The sequence below is a fragment of the Bombina bombina genome, chromosome 9 (assembly GCF_027579735.1).
Source record: "Bombina bombina isolate aBomBom1 chromosome 9, aBomBom1.pri, whole genome shotgun sequence".
Lineage (NCBI taxonomy): Eukaryota > Metazoa > Chordata > Amphibia > Anura > Bombinatoridae > Bombina > Bombina bombina.
This window is the reverse complement of record NC_069507.1, coordinates 180,399,427-180,417,714: the sequence shown is the minus strand read 5'-3', so window position 1 is coordinate 180,417,714 and position 18,288 is coordinate 180,399,427. Positions and strand designations below refer to the sequence as shown.

General features: G+C 35.5%; 1 protein-coding gene across 1 annotated transcript in view; it reads right to left on the bottom strand.

Annotated features, from left to right (window-relative positions):
* LOC128640484 (M-phase inducer phosphatase 1-B-like) overlaps window positions 1-17,769 on the bottom strand; it is a 61,640-nt gene extending 43,871 nt beyond the window's left edge. Inside the window, exons 1-3 of the mRNA XM_053692962.1 lie at window positions 17,656-17,769; window positions 16,890-16,961; window positions 5,486-5,548 (exon numbers count right to left, since the gene is read on the bottom strand). Coding sequence (XP_053548937.1) covers window positions 5,486-5,548; window positions 16,890-16,961; window positions 17,656-17,769 — 249 coding nt within the window. The remainder of the gene's footprint in view (window positions 1-5,485; window positions 5,549-16,889; window positions 16,962-17,655) is intronic.
* Between the last annotated feature and the right edge of the window lie 519 nt (window positions 17,770-18,288).

The window sequence follows — 18,288 nt, the reverse complement described above, 5'->3', positions numbered from 1 at the left end:
GCATTAGTCTCAAAGTCTGTAGAAAGATGTGAATAATCAGTAGTAAGGTCAAAATGTCCTAAAAGGAACCGACAAAGGACACACACACAAACTCAAACTTGCACATACACCCAAAGAAACACCAACAGAGACAGCCTCAAAAAACACACAAAGACATACACACACACAGAGAGACACCCACAGAAAACACAGAAAGACATACATACACACCCTCACTGAGACATCCACAGAAAACATACAAAGACATACACACACCCTCACAGAGACATCCACAGAAAACACAGACATACATACACACAGAGACATCCACAGAAAACACAGACATACACACCCACCCTCACAGAGGCATCCAGAGAAAAAACACAAAGACAAACACACGCCCACCCTCACAGAGACACCCATAGAAAAAGCTCAAAGACATATGCACACACCTTCACAGACATCCACAGAAAATGCACAAAGACATACACACCCACCCTCACAGAGATACCAACAGAAAAAAATACATACACACTCATAGAGACACAAACCAAAGCACAAAGACATAAACACAGACACCCACAGAAACACTCACAGGAGGAAACATTTATGCACCTTGCATTCCCTTAATCAACAGTGTGTGACATGCATGATAAAAAAATGCAGAAATTAAGAGATCACTTTTTAAAGAATCATATTTGTAAATGTGCAAACAAAAATAATTCTGTGAATTAAAAATTGTACATTAATGATCTGGGTAGATGGCTAGATGAAGAAAAGTACTTTTAAAAGGTTGACATATGTTTGTTTGATATTTTCCCCAACCAAGAGCACCACTTCAAATATAGTGTACAAATGTTCCCATCTGTCAGCTGTACTTGTGGATTTTGAAAATGCTGTACTCTATATGGTCTTGGTGGAACCATAAGCTGTGGTACTCATACTCCTACCATAACTGTATAAAGGCTTCAAGATTGTGAACTCAATAATGCTGTAATATCATAATAAGCTATGGCATCGATCACAATATTTTGGTTATTAGCTCCCAAACTGACTTTTTGCTTCCTGGCCAAATTGGTCGGCCTGTTTTCAAAGTGATCACAATACAAAATGGATCCATGGGTTAAAAGCCTGCAGCCGTGAATGCCGTTTCAATAGAAAAGTTCCCAAAAAGGCCTCTACGCGTGTTAAGTACTTGTTTTCAGAAAAAGAACTGTGAAGTCACACAAAACTGACATTTACAATAGCCCTTTCACACTCTACATTATCGAACTCACTTTCACAAAGGCCCAATCCCGGGTAGAATAATGTAGGCGCAGCACTGTAAAACGCACTGTCGTGAGACTCGTGAACGTGTTTGTACTTAGCCTGCATGGGGGCGCAATCTCATTTGAACATCTTCTATGTAGATACAATATTCCAAAGGGTAGGGTTCATGCTTTACAGTTTCAGTACTGTCAAAATCCAGTACAAGAAGATTTAAGTGCATCTAATAGAAACAAGTTGTCTTCTTGTTTTCAAATCATGCCAAACTGGAAATGGTGCTTTTACAATCAATAAGTGTAAATAATGTTAAAAACAATACTTGTAAAATATTATTAGTGATAATATAATGATTGAGCATTCATGTCAGTGTGCCCATCATGTCTACATACAAGTGGCATTAAAGGGATAAGAAAGTCAAAAATTAAACTTGCATGATTAAGATAGAGCATGCCATTTTAAGATACTTTTAAATTAACTTCTATTTTCAAATGTGATTCATTCTCTTGTATCCCTTGTTGAAAAAGAATATGCACCTCTCCTACACTAGTGGGAGCTAGATGCTGATTGATGCCTGCACACATTTGTCTCTTGTGATTCGCTAACTAGATGTGTTCAGCTAGCTGCCAGTAGCGCAACGTTGTTCCTTCAGCAAAGGATAACAAGAGAATAAAACAAATTTGATAACAGAAGTAAAGAAGAAAATTGTTTAAAATCGTATGTTCTATCCAAATCATGAAAGAAAATGTTTGGGTTTCCTGTCACTTTAAGATGGTTGGAGAGGGTCGAAACAGTTTGTGATAGGTTCCTTTTGAACTCACAATTGCGAGAATCTGTTTTAAAGGCCGTTTATGAAGATGCCTTTACTAATACTAAAAATCCTAGCGGGACTAAGAATCCAACATTAACTTCACGTTGTTGCTAGCTTTTGGGGTCCTGAGCTTACTTTTTCTGCAGATCCCCTTAGCTGTACAGGATATCACATACTCAACACATATACATATGTAAATGAACCTATACATATGAAAATGTGTATTCTGTCCACTGTATACAGGCTAGGGATGTGCAGGGAGAAAAAAATAGTTTCAAATAAAATTTTTGTAATGAATATTTAAGTAAATTTGTTTCCCCGAATATTCATTCCCTGCAATATTTGGTTTTTATTTAACTTAAAATTAAATTAAAATAGAATTTTTGTTAAACAGTAACATTAGTTTTTGTTAAAACAAATTTAAATGTTTCAAAGCTACAGGTTAAAAGTTTACCTGTATCTACATACTTACCTTAACGTACTCTGGAGAGTGCGCTAACCCAATCCTCTGTCGCGAGTCGCGGACGTGCTAACAGGAGGCTTAGCAGTTTGGCTCCCAGGACCTGCACTAAAATTAATTCAGGTCCTGGATTGCGAGGACATTAAGCCTCCTATTAGCATAAGCAGGGACCTGACAAGAAGAGGATCAGGTTAGCGTGCTCTCTAGAGTGCGTTAAGGTAAGTAAAAAACCTTAAAAATCAGTTTAGCGGAAACAAATAAGTACTGACGAATTTCATCAGTATTTTTTAGTTTTCTTTAAATTTAGTTGGTGTATTCCTTTGGATATTTGTTTACGAAAGCGAAAATCCAATTTTCTTTACAAATGTACATTTGTCCGATAATTAATGCACATGTCTAATACAGACTATACAATAGCGATGAATAGAGCTTTAATGAATTGATACATGTATGCTAATACACCTCTAAAATGTCTCCTGTGGCCATTTCAGAATGTCATACACATGTGTAATATAATATAATGTTTCCAAATGGTCTTGGAATACTTGGAAAAATGTCCAAAAGGCCATTTCAGGGCTTTCTCAAGTACCTTGAGGTGTTTGAAAAGTAAAAAAAGGTTTTGAGAAGTCTCTTTAAAATGGATTGTGATTGCTGTGAACTTTTTGGCCTCATAATCAGAGTAGGACTTTTGTGTGAACCAAAAATGCAATCGCTAGTGAGGGAAATAGCCGAAAAAGCGCTCTTGTAATTGCGTCAAATTAAAAAGTGAGAACTCCAGATTATGTAGAATAAGAGCCAAAAAAAGCAATACCAATTTAGCAAAAGACTCCTAGAAACATAAACATTTTTTTGTTTAAATTATTTATGTTTAATTATCTATTATGCAATAAAAATATATATAAAATCTCAATATCATACGAGGGTTGGCCAACAGCCTTATATATTAGTGCATGCTTGACAAAGGCTGCCAGTGACAGCCGAAACGTGTTGCATAACTGCCTAATTGTGCCCCAAACAAGGCTTCTGTACAGTCACAAAGTCATGTGAGGAGACGCCAGTTTGAGTTTCGTGCCACGTTTTTCACTTATTTCACTTATTGACAAAGAGAAGACGTAGGACCAAAACAATGAGTATCTTGCAGTGAATAGTACTCTGAAGAGGTCACAATCCCTTTATATACAAGGATTTATTAGTTGCATTAGGACCAATACAGGCATTCCATTGGCACAACTGTGTATAATGCATTTCTGGCAATAACAGATTATTCGATATCTCTGCCAGACACAGATTTGGGATACTTTGAAGATGATAGATTTCTCCTAGAATACTACTGGGTTTTTTTTACAACAATTTGGTTTGGAGGATAGAGTTGGAACTCAAACATTAACTGCATTTTATGCACAGAAATTGCAAAGAAAAAAAAATCTAAATTGATGTTGTTATTTGACTAGGTCAATTAGTTATCATAAATTAATGTGTGGGTTATATGGGATTATTACTTATAGACCGAGGGGAGCCCCATTGAGGATAGCTTACATGTATAGCTAATTAACATATAAAATGAATAATACATTATACTCAGTAATCTGGAAGTGAAATGCAACCCATAGTCATATTTTAGAGCAATAAACCATACATTTTATGACAAGAAATTAATAAACTATATGAGTTCTAATACATAGGTGAAAATACTTGTAAGGCAATGGCTTGACTCTCGTTGTAAGGTGTCATGTATCATAAACTTGCTCATTTGGATCCTGCACAGTATAAAACTCCACGGTTGTAATAAGCATTTACTAAGGGGTACCCCCTCCGTATTTCATGGTTCCATTAACATTAGTAGGCGTAGGCAGACAACCTTTCTATTTGTTATGAATAAACTGTTATTCAAAAAATACTATTAAGGGTTAGCCATGTTATGAAAAACTCAATGTTGGTGTTCAGGTATGAAGCCATTATTAACATCATATTGAAAGAGAATATAGCATCTATGCACAAGATAATATAAAAAGTAGAATTCTATACTTAAGACATATAAGCATAGTTATAGTAGATTGTAAGATGCGGTATTCTTGCATATCAAAAAAGTCCCAATATACAGAGTAAATATAATTTGCATAAAAGTATACATCTGAATAGCAATACAAACATCTCATGACTATAGAAAATGAAATCACTGTCATAATGGCTGCCCATATATACATATAAAGAATATTGGAACACCCTAGTATTATACAAAGACCTCGACAGGAAGATGTATCTGCTATAACAAGGTGGAGGATAATTGCAGAGTCATACAATAAAACATAAGCAGGAATGGTATACATATGATATATGGCATGGTCCTTTAAGAGACATAATAGTTTACAAGATAACTATAGTAAAAGTATATAGTAACCCCAGGTTATGAGGTGTAATTGAGCGCCAAGGATTCTTTAGACCGAATCCTATTACATATGCAAGAGTGTATTATAGACATATCTATACCTTAAAACGTCTTCTACGACATATGTTCACATATGCTATAACAGAGTGCTGCACAGTCTCCGAGAGAACATATTGTTTGGCATTGTAATAGAAAAATTAACCAAGAATTCTTACAGGGTTTTAGGTGAATATTATACAATACAAAATATCAGCACAGGTAATATGCCCTTAATTAAATTGTCCAACTTCGAGCACACTGGGGCCATAGGAGCTAGAAAATACAGCTAAAAGAATTAGTTATCTTAAGGCGCATTATGTACATATTACAAAATAAAATATTAAGAAATACCTTAAAATACCTCATGTCGGGTTAACGCACATGAAGAATTACATGAAGCAAATTTGATAAAAGTAGTAAGTTGGAAAATTGTTTAAAACTGTATGCTCTGAATCAATAAGGGGAAAAAAATTTGGTTTCATGTTCCTTTAAGGGAAGTGGGGTAATATTTGCTCAAGTAAGGGAATAAGGGTTATTTATTACTTACCGTGCTACAGGTAATGTATTTAAGGTCTTCATATTTTCCACGTTCCACAGGTAAACAATAAGGCTGTAATACAGAAAAAAACATTAACCACCAAACAAAATCATTGTCATGGTAAACCCACTTTTGTCCGCATTTTAGTCCTGTTAATAAAATAGTAGATTGGTTGAACATTTATATGATGAATGAATGAGCATCCTAAAGGTGCAGAGATATGAACATGCTAATAAATGTTAACTGCACTCAGTAGCGGACCTACTCAACAGTGGGCCCTGGTGCAAGATTTTTCTGGGCCCCCCCAAAGGTAACTCAGTAGAAAGCAAAAGTATTAATATACATTCTGCTCTATATAATGATTTTGAGGGTAGATATATAGATAGACAGATAAACCTGCAAGCTGCAATAATAAGACTCCCCAGCATTAGGATTATAAACATTCTGCACACAACTATGTATAGACTGGCTGTTATGGGCCCCCTCCAGCTCTTGGGCCCTGTTGTGACTGCCCCTGCGGCACCAATGGTAGTTCTGCCCCTGACTGCACTTCTATGATGTGTTGTGTATAATTATCAGCTATTCTGAGATCAAATGTTCTTAATCTCTTTCTTTCATGTAAGTGTCAAGAGTCCATGAGCTAGTGACGTATGGGATATACATTCCTACCAGGAGGGGGCAAAGTTTCCCAAACCTCAAAATGCCTATAAATAAACTTCCCACCTCACTCATACTTCAGTTTTACAAACTTTGCCTTTGTTGGAGGATGGTGAAGCAAGTTGTGCTTATTTTCTTCTGTGAAAGGCAGAGGCGTAACTAGAAACCACAGGGCCCAGGTGCAAGAATCTAAGAAGGGCCCCCCTACCCCCCCCCCCCCAAAAAGGTGAATTTGATTTCATGTCTGCAAAAGGAGGTACCCTGTGTCCACAGTCTGTGAGATGGTCTGACCCCCTATTACTGTATATAGTGACACTGTTTAACCCACCAGTACTGTATATAGTGAGTTAGTGACACAGTCTGTAATCTGCCGGTGAGATGGCTGGCCTGACCCTACCCGCCCCAGTACTTTATAAACTGACCACAGTAGTCAGTGACATGGTCCAGCCTCCCCTAGGGTTGCCACCGTCCCTTAAAATACACTTATAAGTCTGTATATAGTGGTACTGTATAGTGACACTGTTTACCCCCTGCCCCCCCATGCTGTAGTAACAAGGTCTGTAATTTGCTGGTTTCACAAACATACACACACACATACATACATGCATAAATACACACACAGTCACATACATATATACACACATACACACACAAACACACACACACACATAAACACCAATGGGTAAGGAAAAACAGAAACACTAACCCCTGTAGTCAAAGACACTAGTAAAGCATCATGTCACACTCACATATCATCAGTGCAGGCAGTTGCAGGTCAACGTTTGTTTATTGAGAAAGGAAAAAAACTTTTTTTTTTTTTTACCCCTGACCAAATGTGTTGAGCTACCTCCCAGTAGTGCATTGCTGCACTGGAGCTTTCCTTAGCTATGTGTTTAATCCCTTAGCAAGGGTTAAACACATAGTCAAATGAAAGCTACAGTGCAATAATAAAATGATCTAACATATCACAGCATTTTTATGCACTTTTATATCCCAGGATCATTATTGCTACTGAACTCTTTCTAGGGGCGCAATCCGATATAGATCGTAGTTTGCGGCGCAAGCGAGGGAACCCGCATCGCCCGCAGTTTCAGCTCGCAACTCGAGCTATCCCATATATGGCGCCGTCAGATGCTAAAGTGCCGTAAGTCGGATAAACCAGCGATGTCCAGAAATCTGCGCAAGTACAAATTTCTGGCGTCGCCAGTGACTTACGGCACGTTAGAAACTGCCGGCGCCTACAAAACCTGACTAAAGTCTAAATCACCTGCACTGTCTAACACGCCTCCCTAACATAGCCCGACACGTCTAACCCTCTATCCGCTATCCCCCCTCACTAGCCTAACAATAAAATATGTATTAACCCCTAAACCGCCGCTCCCAAACCCCGCCGCAACATAATAAAGTTATTAACCCCTAAACCGCCTCCAGCTATATTAAATCTATAACCCCCTAAAGTGAGCCCCTAACACCGCTGCCATCTACATTACCTACCCCCTAAAGTGAGTCCCTACCCCGCCGCTATCTATTTTAAAATTATTAACCCCTAATCTAATCCCCCTACCCCGCCGCCATCTATATTAAATTATTTAACCCCTAAAATACTAAACTATCCCTACCACTAAACCTAAGTCTAACCCTACAAATAGCCCTGAAAAGGGCTTTTTGTGTGGCATTGCCCCAAAGTAACAGCTCTTTTGCCAGCCCTTAAAAGGGCTTTTTGCGTGGCATTGCCCCAAAGTAACAGCTCTTTTGCCAGCCCTTAAAAGGGCTTTTGGCGGGGCTTTGTCACAAAGTAAACTGCTCTTTTGCCTACAATCTACATCCCCCTACACCGCGGCCACCTATAATAAATGTATTACCCCCTAATCTAATCCCCCTACTCCGCCGCCAGCTAAATTAACTATATTAACCCTAATTATATTAGGGTTAATATAGTTAATATCGTTATTATATTATATATATATTAAGTATAATAACCCTATCTAACTCTAACATCCTAACTAAACTCTTATTAAAATAAATCTAATATTAATATTATTAATTAAAATATTCCTATTTAAATCTAAATACTTACCTATAAAATAAACCCTAAGATAGCTACAATATAACTAATAATTACATTATAGCTATGTTAGGGTTTATATTTATTTTACAGGTAAATTGTTAATTATTTTAACTAGGTATAATAGCTATTAAATAGTTATTAACTATTTAATAGCTACCTAGTTAAAATAATTACCCAATTACCTGTAAAATAAATCCTAACCTAAGTTACAAATACACCTACACTATCAATAAATTAAATAAACTACAAATATCTATCTAAAAATACAATTAAATAAACTAAACTAAATTACAAAAAAAAACAAACACTAAATTACAAAAAATAAAAAAAAGATTACAAGATTTTTAAGCTAATTACACCTATTCTAAGCCCCCTAATAAAATAATAAAGCCCCCCAAAATAAAAAAATTCCCTACCCTATTCTAAATTAAAAAAAAGTTCAAAGCTCTTTTACCTTACCAGCCCTTAAAAGGGCCTTTTGTGGGGGCATGCCCCAAAGAAAACTGCTCTTTTGCCTGCAAAACAAAAAACACAATACCACCCCCCAACATTACAACCCACCACCCACATACCCCTAATCTAACCCAAACCCCCCTTAAATAAACCTAACACTACCCCCCTGAAGATCTCCCTACCTTGTATTCACCCAGCCGGGCCGAACTCCTCATCCGATCCGGGCGATGTGTTCCAGCAAGCGGCAGTGAAGTCTTCTTCCATCGGCGATGTCTTCAAGCAAATCGGCATCTTCAATCTTGTTTCTTCGCTCCTCCGCCGCGGAGCATCCTTCCGGCACGACGACTTCCCGACGAATGAGGTTCCTTTAAATGACGTCATCCAAGATGGCGTCCGTCGAATTCCGATTGGCTGATAGGATTCTATCAGCCAATCGGAATTAAGGTAGAAAAATCTGATTGGCTGATTGAATCAGCCAATCAGATTCAAGTTCAATCCGATTGGCTGAACCAATCAGCCAATCGGATTGAACTTGAATCTGATTGGCTGATTGTGGAACACATCGCCCGGATCGGATGAGGAGTTCGGCCCGGCTGGGTGAATACAAGGTAGGGAGATCTTCAGGGGGGTAGTGTTAGGTTTATTTAAGGGGGGTTTGGGTTAGATTAGGGGTATGTGGGTTGTAATGTTGGGGGGTGGTATTGTGTTTTTTTTTGCAGGCAAAAGAGCAGTTTTCTTTGGGGCATGCCCCCATAAAAGGCCCTTTTAAGGGCTAGTAAGGTAAAAGAGCTTTGAACTTTTTTTAATTTAGAATAGGGTAGGGAATTTTTTTATTTTGGGGGGCTTTATTATTTTATTAGGGGGCTTAGAATAGGTGTAATTAGCTTAAAAATCTTGTAATCTTTTTTTTATTTTTTGTAATTTAGTGTTTTTTTTTTTTGTAATTTAGTTTAGTTTATTTAATTGTATTTTTAGATAGATATTTGTAGTTTATTTAATTTATTGATAGTGTAGGTGTATTTGTAACTTAGGTTAGGATTTATTTTACAGGTAATTGGGTAATTATTTTAACTAGGTAGCTATTAAATAGTTAATAACTATTTAATAGCTATTATACCTAGTTAAAATAATTAACAATTTACCTGTAAAATAAATATAAACCCTAACATAGCTATGATGTAATTATTAATTATATTGTAGCTATCTTAGGGTTTATTTTATAGGTAAGTATTTAGATTTAAATAGGAATATTTTAGTTTATAATATGAATTAGATTTATTTAATAAGAATTTAGTTAGGGGTGTTAGGGTTAGATAGAGTTAATATAGTTTATATAAATACTATAGTAACTATATTAACTATATTAACCCTAATATAATTAGGGTTTATATAGTTAATATATATAATGTAATAACTATATTAACTATAATATACTTAGGGTTAATATAGATAATATAGCTGGCGGCGGGGTAGGTAGATTAAATTAGGGGTTAATAATTTTAATATAGATGGCGGCGGTGTAAGGGGTTCACATTAGGGGATAGATCAGTTAGATGGTGGCGGTTTTAGGGGCTCACAGTAGGGGGTTAGTTTATGTAGATGGCGACGGTTTAGGGGTTAAATACTTTAATAGGGATTGCGGCGGGGGATTGCGGTTGACAGGGAGATAGACATTGCGCATGCGTTAGGTGTTAGGTTTATTTTAGCAGATCGCGGTTGACAGGGAGATAGACATTGCGCATGCGTTAGGTGTTAGGTTTATTTTAGCAGATTGCGGTTGACAGGGAGATAGACATTGCGCATGCGTTAGGTGTTAGGTTTATTTTAGCAGCCAGTTTAGGGAGTTACGGGGCTCCAATAGTCAGCGTAAGGCTTCTTACGGCTGCTTTTTGTGGCGAGGTGAAAATGGAGTAAGATTTCTCCATTTTCGCCACGTAAGTCCTTACGCTGTATATTGGATACCAAACTGCGCGGGTTTGGTATACCTGCCTATGGCCCAAAAAACTACGGGCGACGGCAGAAATATACGCGCGTAACTTCTAGGTTACGCCGTATATAGGATACCAAACCCGCGGGCGACGATTTTTATCGGATCGACCCCTAGATGTTTTGGAAATATCTTCTTGTCAATTTAAGTGTAACTTTATTTTACCTACTAAAACTTTAATAGGTTTTCTGTTGTTAAAGAAAAAATTCTAAAAACAAATCTTGCGCTCTGTTGACAAAATATTGACATAAACAATTGTGACAATTTATTGAACCTTTCGCAAAGTCTGTGATCTGTTATGAAAACATTTAGAAGAATTGCTAAAAAAAAATATAAAATCGTATAAAGTGATTGGCTCAGTCAGTCTAGGAGTAAATGTATATGTGTCCCTAATTGGTCATAACAGAAGAAATAAGATAAACATACTTCACAGACTTTTTAAGGGCTACAAAACAGTGGACATTTTGAGCTACAAAACACACACATCTGTGTGTGTGAGTGTATCTATGTCTATCTTATCCATCTGTATGTATGTGTATCTATATATATATATATATATATATATATATATATATCTGTATGTATGTATGCATATATGTGTATCTATGTCTATCTTATCCATCTGTATGTATGTGTATCTATATATATATATATATATATATATATCTTATCTATCTGTATGTATGTATGTATGCATATATGTGTATCTATGTCTATCTTATCCATCTGTATGTATGTGTATCTATATATATATATATATATATATCTTATCTATCTGTATGTATGTATGTATGTATGCATATATGTGTATCTATGTCTATCTTATCCATCTGTATGTATGTGTATCTATCTATATATATATATATATCTTATCTATCTGTATGTATGTATGTATGCATATATGTGTATCTATGTCTATCTTATCCATCTGTATGTATGTGTATCTATATATATATCTTATCTATCTGTATGTATGTATGTATGCATATATGTGTATCTATGTCTAACTTATCCATATGTATGTATGTGTATCTATCTATATATATATATATATATATATATCTTATCTATCTGTATGTATGTATGTATGCATATATGTGTATCTATGTCTATCTTATCCATCTGTATGTATGTGTATCTATATATATATATATATATATATATATATATATATATATATATCTTATCTATCTGTATGTATGTATGTATGCATATATGTGTATCTATGTCTATCTCATCCATCTGTATGTATGTGTATCTATATATATCTATATATATATCTATATATATATATATATATCTTATCTATCTGTATGTATGTATGTATGCATATCTGTGTATCTATGTCTATCTTATCCATCTGTATGTATGTGTATCTATCTTATCCATCTGTATGTATGTGTATCTATATATATATATATATATATATATATCTTATCTATCTGTATGTATGTATGTATGCATATATGTGTATCTATGTCTAACTTATCCATCTATATGTATGTGTATCTATATATATATATATATATATATATCTGTATGTATGTATGTATGCATATATGTGTATCTATGTCTAACTTATCCATATGTATGTATGTGTATCTATCTTATCTATCTGTATGTATGTAAGTGTATCTATATCTATCTTATCTATCTGTATGTATGAATGTATGTATATCTATATATATCTTATCTATCTGTATGTATGTATGTATGCATATATGTGTATCTATGTCTAACTTATCCATATGTATGTATGTGTATCTATCTTATCTATCTGTATGTATGTAAGTGTATCTATATCTATCTTATCTATCTATCTGTATGTATGAATGTATGTATATCTATATCTATCTTATCCATCTGTATGTATGTATGTGTATCTATATCTATCTTATCAATCTGTATGTATGTATATCTATATCTATCTTATCCATCTGTATGTATGTATGTGTATCTATATCTATCTTATCCATCTGTATGTATGTATGTATATCTATATCTATCTTATCCATCTGTATGTATGTATGTGTATCTATATCTATCTTATCCATCTGTATGTATGTATGTGTATCTATATCTATCTTATCCATCTGTATGTATGTATGTGTATCTATATCTAGAATTTAGATCACTAGGGGATCCAACTAAAGCATTCAGACACTGCTGGTAAGTTTAGTCTATTGGAAGACTGCAGAACGTTGTCATTACAAGTGTCCCTGTAATACATGATATAGTAGACTGCAATCTCCATTACATGTTTATAAATTCAAACTGGAGCTAAGTAAAAAAACAAAGCCTGTCTACTAGTCCTTTGTCTACTAATACAAATAATATACTTCAAATCACCGTGACCAGCGTGGCCCCCCCAGCCCCCTTCAGTCTGACAGACAGTGACTCTGAGCTGAGTGAGCTCACTGTGAGTGACCGTGCCCCCCGTGGCCCCCCCAGCCCCCTTCAGTCTGACAGACAGTGACTCTGAGCTGAGTGAGCTTACCGTGAGTAACCGTGCCCCCCCTCAGTCTGACCCTGAGTAGCTCACCGTGCCCCCGGGCCTGCGGCCCCCCTCCCTCTGTGTGAGCAGCTTTAAAGCTTACCTAAAACCTCGGATTCCACTCCGTTCTGTTCTCCACATAGTCACTGGCTGTGACACTTTTACGGGCCTGCGGTTGCCGCGCTACTACACTAGCCAGAGACTGCCACAGCCAGATGTTCCATGGCACACTAGTCCAGACTCGATTGACTCCTGCTACTGACTGACTGCTGCACCGCACGTGCAGTCACGAGACAATTGTTGCAGCCAGTCAGTCAAAAATGTGCATGCGCACCAAAATGGAAAGTTTCGGCCGGGGCAGGCAGCCAGCAGCAGACAGCGCCCGCCGCCCAGACATCAAATAAAGTGAGGGTGACAACAATTGTGCTGCTGCAGTGCTGCGCCTGGCTGTCCCCTGGTCATTGCAAATAGTGATATTAGTGAATCGAACAGGTTCATTATAAGTTTTTTGGGGGGGAATTTTTTTTTTTTTTTTTAAATAATAATAAAAAAAAATACAACCACCTGCCTTGTTGGGCCCCCCTGTTTGGGAGACCAGCTGGGCCCGGTCGCAATGGCGACCTTCGTATCACCATTAGTTACGCCCCTGGTGAAAGGCACTTCTAAGCATTTTGAAGCCCAATTCCTCTCAAAGTACAGTGTTTGTCTGAAGGATGTAAAGGGAGTATTGCCTGATGATGCTATGTTTTCACCTATGGGAAATCTATTCTAAGACTCTCTGTAAATTTGGTTGTGGGGATTCATCTGCCACCTCCCTTTACAGATCGACATTATACTCCTCTACCATTACCTCTGCTGAAATGTTTCAGTACTTGTTTGGCTGTCTGCTATATGTGGATGGGTGTCTTCAGGTAAGTATATTATTTTTTAAGACACACTCAGCTATGTTTCGCACTTTATATTTTAAAGTTTTAATATATATTGCATTTATTTTCCATGAGTCAGGTCTATGTTTATTTCCCTTTGTAGACTAACAGCTTCAATTATGTTTTTGGGAGTAATTTTTTTTTTTTTTTTCTTACCTGGGGTTTCAATTAGTGGTAACTTCGGAATTCTTTTTTCAAATTTTCACCGGCAAATAAGGCTCACGATGGCGTAAAATTCTTCTATTTATTGCATCATTCTTTGTTTGAATATTATTGGCGCAAAGGTTGCGTTTTTGTGACGCAACTTCTTGTGTCTTTGGTGACGCAACTTTTTTTGGCGAAAGTCACGCTTTTTATGACGCTAATCATGTCATTTCTTGTTAACTTTGGCACCAACAGTTTTTTTCTCTGCATTTGCGTCATTTTTGTTTGTGTCAATTTTTGCGCCAAACAAATTGTTATATTACCTCTCTCCCTCTTTTGCTCTCTGCTCTCATTTGTTTACAGAGGGCTATGATGTTTGATTTTTAGCATAGGCATTTTTTTCCAATCCTGAAATTGGATATTTTGTTTAAATGTTATCTTCTTATTTTTTTGTTACATTTTGCAAAATGTCTCAAACTGATCCTGCCTCTGATGTTACTGTAGAAACTATGCTGCCTGTACACAATTTCTACCAAAGATAAGTGTGTATATTGTTTAATTAGCTGATTTTATTTCTTCAGCTCAAATATGTGGCACTTGTTATGTTTTATTATTCATACTGATAATGTTTCTATAGTACATATACATCTACTGTTTTACCTTCACAGTCTAATGTACATGATATTACTGTTGATATAAAGGATTATATTGCAAAAGACATAGAGAAGGCTATGACTGCTATTCCGCATTCAAATTAACGTAAACCATCTCTCCTAACTTCTCATAACCCTATGAAGTTTGTATTGATCGACAGCATACTGTAGTATTTCTGCTGATGTGGTTTTCTCTGACTCAGAGTATCCTATTTCAGAGACTGATTTTGATAAATCAAACTTTCAATTGAATGTATTTATTCTTTATTAAGGAGGTATTGTTTACTTTGAGTATTGAGCAATCTAGTCCTCTTGATAACAAGAATAGCAAATGTTTGAATTCTGTTTTTTTTTTTAAGCTTCTGAGGTAACTCTTGAAGTTTTTCTTATTCCAGATGCTATCATATGTTTAGTAAGGAATCTAAACTTAGTGCTTCTTTTTATCTTTCTTCTAGGTTTAAAAAGCTATATTCTTTACCTATGGCTAATTTAGTGTTTTTAGGTAAAGGTCGCTAAAGGTGGGGCTATTTCTTCTCTTGACGAATGTACTTCTATCCTATGGAAGATATTTCTTCTTTTAAGGATCCTTTAGAAAGAAAGTTTGTTTCCTATCTTAAGAGAAGCATATTTATATATTGGCCATATTTTTTAACCTGCCATTTCTATGGATAATGTTGCTGCTGTTTCAACTTTTTGGTTGGACAGTTTAGTTATCAGATCTTGATTTGTCTAAGCATTGTTCTTTTATTTCAACATGCTAATCATTTAATTTATGATGCTATATTTTATGTATTTTATCTGATATTAAATCTTTGTTTTTAGCCATTTTTACTAGAAATGCTTTATGGCTTAAATCTCTGATATGGTGTTTAAATTTAGATTTCTATCTTATTTTTTTAGGATACTAATTTTTTTAAGGTTTTCTAATGGATTTTATTATCTCCTCTATTACTGGGGGAAATGGAGACTTTTCTGCCCCAAGTTAAGAAATCTAAGGGTAATTTTTATGCTCCCAATTGTTTTTTCATCCCCCTAAGGCCTCTGGCTCTGATTTTAGTTTTTTTTCTGAATTTTAATAATTCCAAGCCTTATAATTAAACTAATTTCAGCCCCTAAGACTGCATGAAAGTGCGACCTTTTAACCAGTTCTACTGCTGGGGGGGGGGGGCAGATTTAATTTATTTCAACACATTTGGACAGTTTCTGTTCAAATCAGTGGATTCAGAATATTGTTTTTCAGGGGTATCGAAAAGGTTTCAGAATAAAAACCTCCTATGGGAAGATTATTTTCCATGTTCTAACAAACACTGTGAAAGCTCAGGTTTTTCTGAAATGTGTTTCAGATTTTCAGGGGTGATGGTTCCAGTTCATCTGCAGGAAAGGAGTTTGGGTTTCTATTCAAATTTATTCATTGTCCTAAAGAAAAAATTTGTTCAGACCAATTCTGGATCTGAAATTTTTATATCGTTTTGTAAGAGTCCCAACTTTCAAGATGGTGACTATAGGGACTATTCTGCCTTTCTGTTTAGCAAGGTTACTTCATGTCCACAACAGGACACTTATTTTCAATTCATACAGACCACTATTGTTTTCTGAGATTCTCTTTTCTAGATAAGCATTACCAATTTTGTCGCTTGTCCTTTTGGGCTAGCGGCAGCTCAGAGATTCTTTTCAATGATTCTTGGTGCCCTTCTATCTGCATTTATGTGTTTGTACGTGTACATGTGTTGGAAAAATTGCACCAATAGATTTGCTCAAAGCAGGGTTGCCACAAACCTTCAATTTGTAAAAAAGGAAAAATCTTCAAAGTGCAATAAAATGAGGTACGTCAGTGTATCTTTGCACTTGTATGCTCAAATCAACTAGGAAAAACAACAGGATAACACCTGCATTTCAGCTTCTAATTTAGGCAAGATAAAAGTCATGAAAAAAAATCTTCAGTGTAAGATTCCAGTGGGATATTTCACCTTATATCTGCAGAAATAATAATGTCAACATTTCTATTTTATTTAATTAATTTATTACACTTACTTTAGAAAAATCCCCAATAAGGTCATCATCTTCACTGCCAGCATAATTATTCTTTGGGCTAATGTCACACACCTAAAACATGATGAAGAAATTGTTTATAAAACAACTTAGGCAAGAATGATCACTTTTGTACATTTTATTTCAGATACATAAATACCTACTGATAACTCTGCGTGCACTATTATTATTATTAACAGGTATTTGTAGAGCGCCAACAGATTTGGCAGCGCTATCAATATTGGATTTTATTACAAGACCAGAGACTCCTATTTTGCATTCTCTTTCTTTACTACTCCAATGCTGCATTTAAAAGTACAAGAATAACATAACATAAGATATTAAAACAACATAGAAATTAAAGAACCACAATAAGTAGCTAAGGAGAGAGCTAACTTATAACTCCAAGAAAAAAGTGACCAATCAGAGAAGGAATAGTGTCCATAAACTGTCCAATAAGCAGCCAAACCTCCTCTTTCTTTTGCTGCTCAGCTAAAGATAAGTAGTGAAAATTTTTGTCTCTCTATTAAATGTTTCAGTTTTTATTTTGTACTATATATTTCATCTTGAATACTGTGATTTTTAATTGATATATTTTTGTTATATGTTTGTTATATTTATATTTTGCATTTTAATTTGCCTCCGTTTTTGGCTTTTTTCGTTTTACAATTTTTAATACTTAATTCATTTTTTATTCACTTCGTTTCATCCGGTTTCACCTTCCGGTTTCCATTTCTGCCATCCAACTCCTATTTTTACTCGTTTTTACCTGTTTTTTCATTGCGGTTTCAAAACTCCGCTTTTTTTCCTCTAAGTCTTTTTCTGCCCCTCCATCTATCTCGCTCTCATGCTTCCGGTCGCCATTTTGTGGGCCGGACTTCATTTTCCCGCCCACTCGCTCTGACGCAGTTGTTAATTCAGTCAGTCAGCGTTACTCCTCCTGACCGGTAACTTTGTTGCCAATTCCTGAGTACTCGTTGCTAAGTCTCTTTATCAAACACCACCATTATTTAGCTTACATTGTCATCTTGTGGCTTAAAATATTCAAACAATTTTCTCACATATTATTTATTGCACAAATTATTAATTGTTATATAATTAAACAAACTTTCTGTCAGAATATTTATTCTTAAATAATTGGAAGTTTTTATTCTTAATTATATATATTTAGTGAAACTTATTATCAGTTATTTGTTTAAACATTTTGTATAAAAAATATATTTTAAACATGTCTGAGAATCCAGAATGCACTCCTCCCTTGACAGCTCAGAATGTACAAACGATTATTGATTCATCAATGAATAATTTATATAACAAAATGTCAGCTTTAATGGGCATTAAAGAGACTAAAAATGTTTAAAAAGAAAAAATCCTTCCATTGCTAAAAAACTAGTAAAAAACT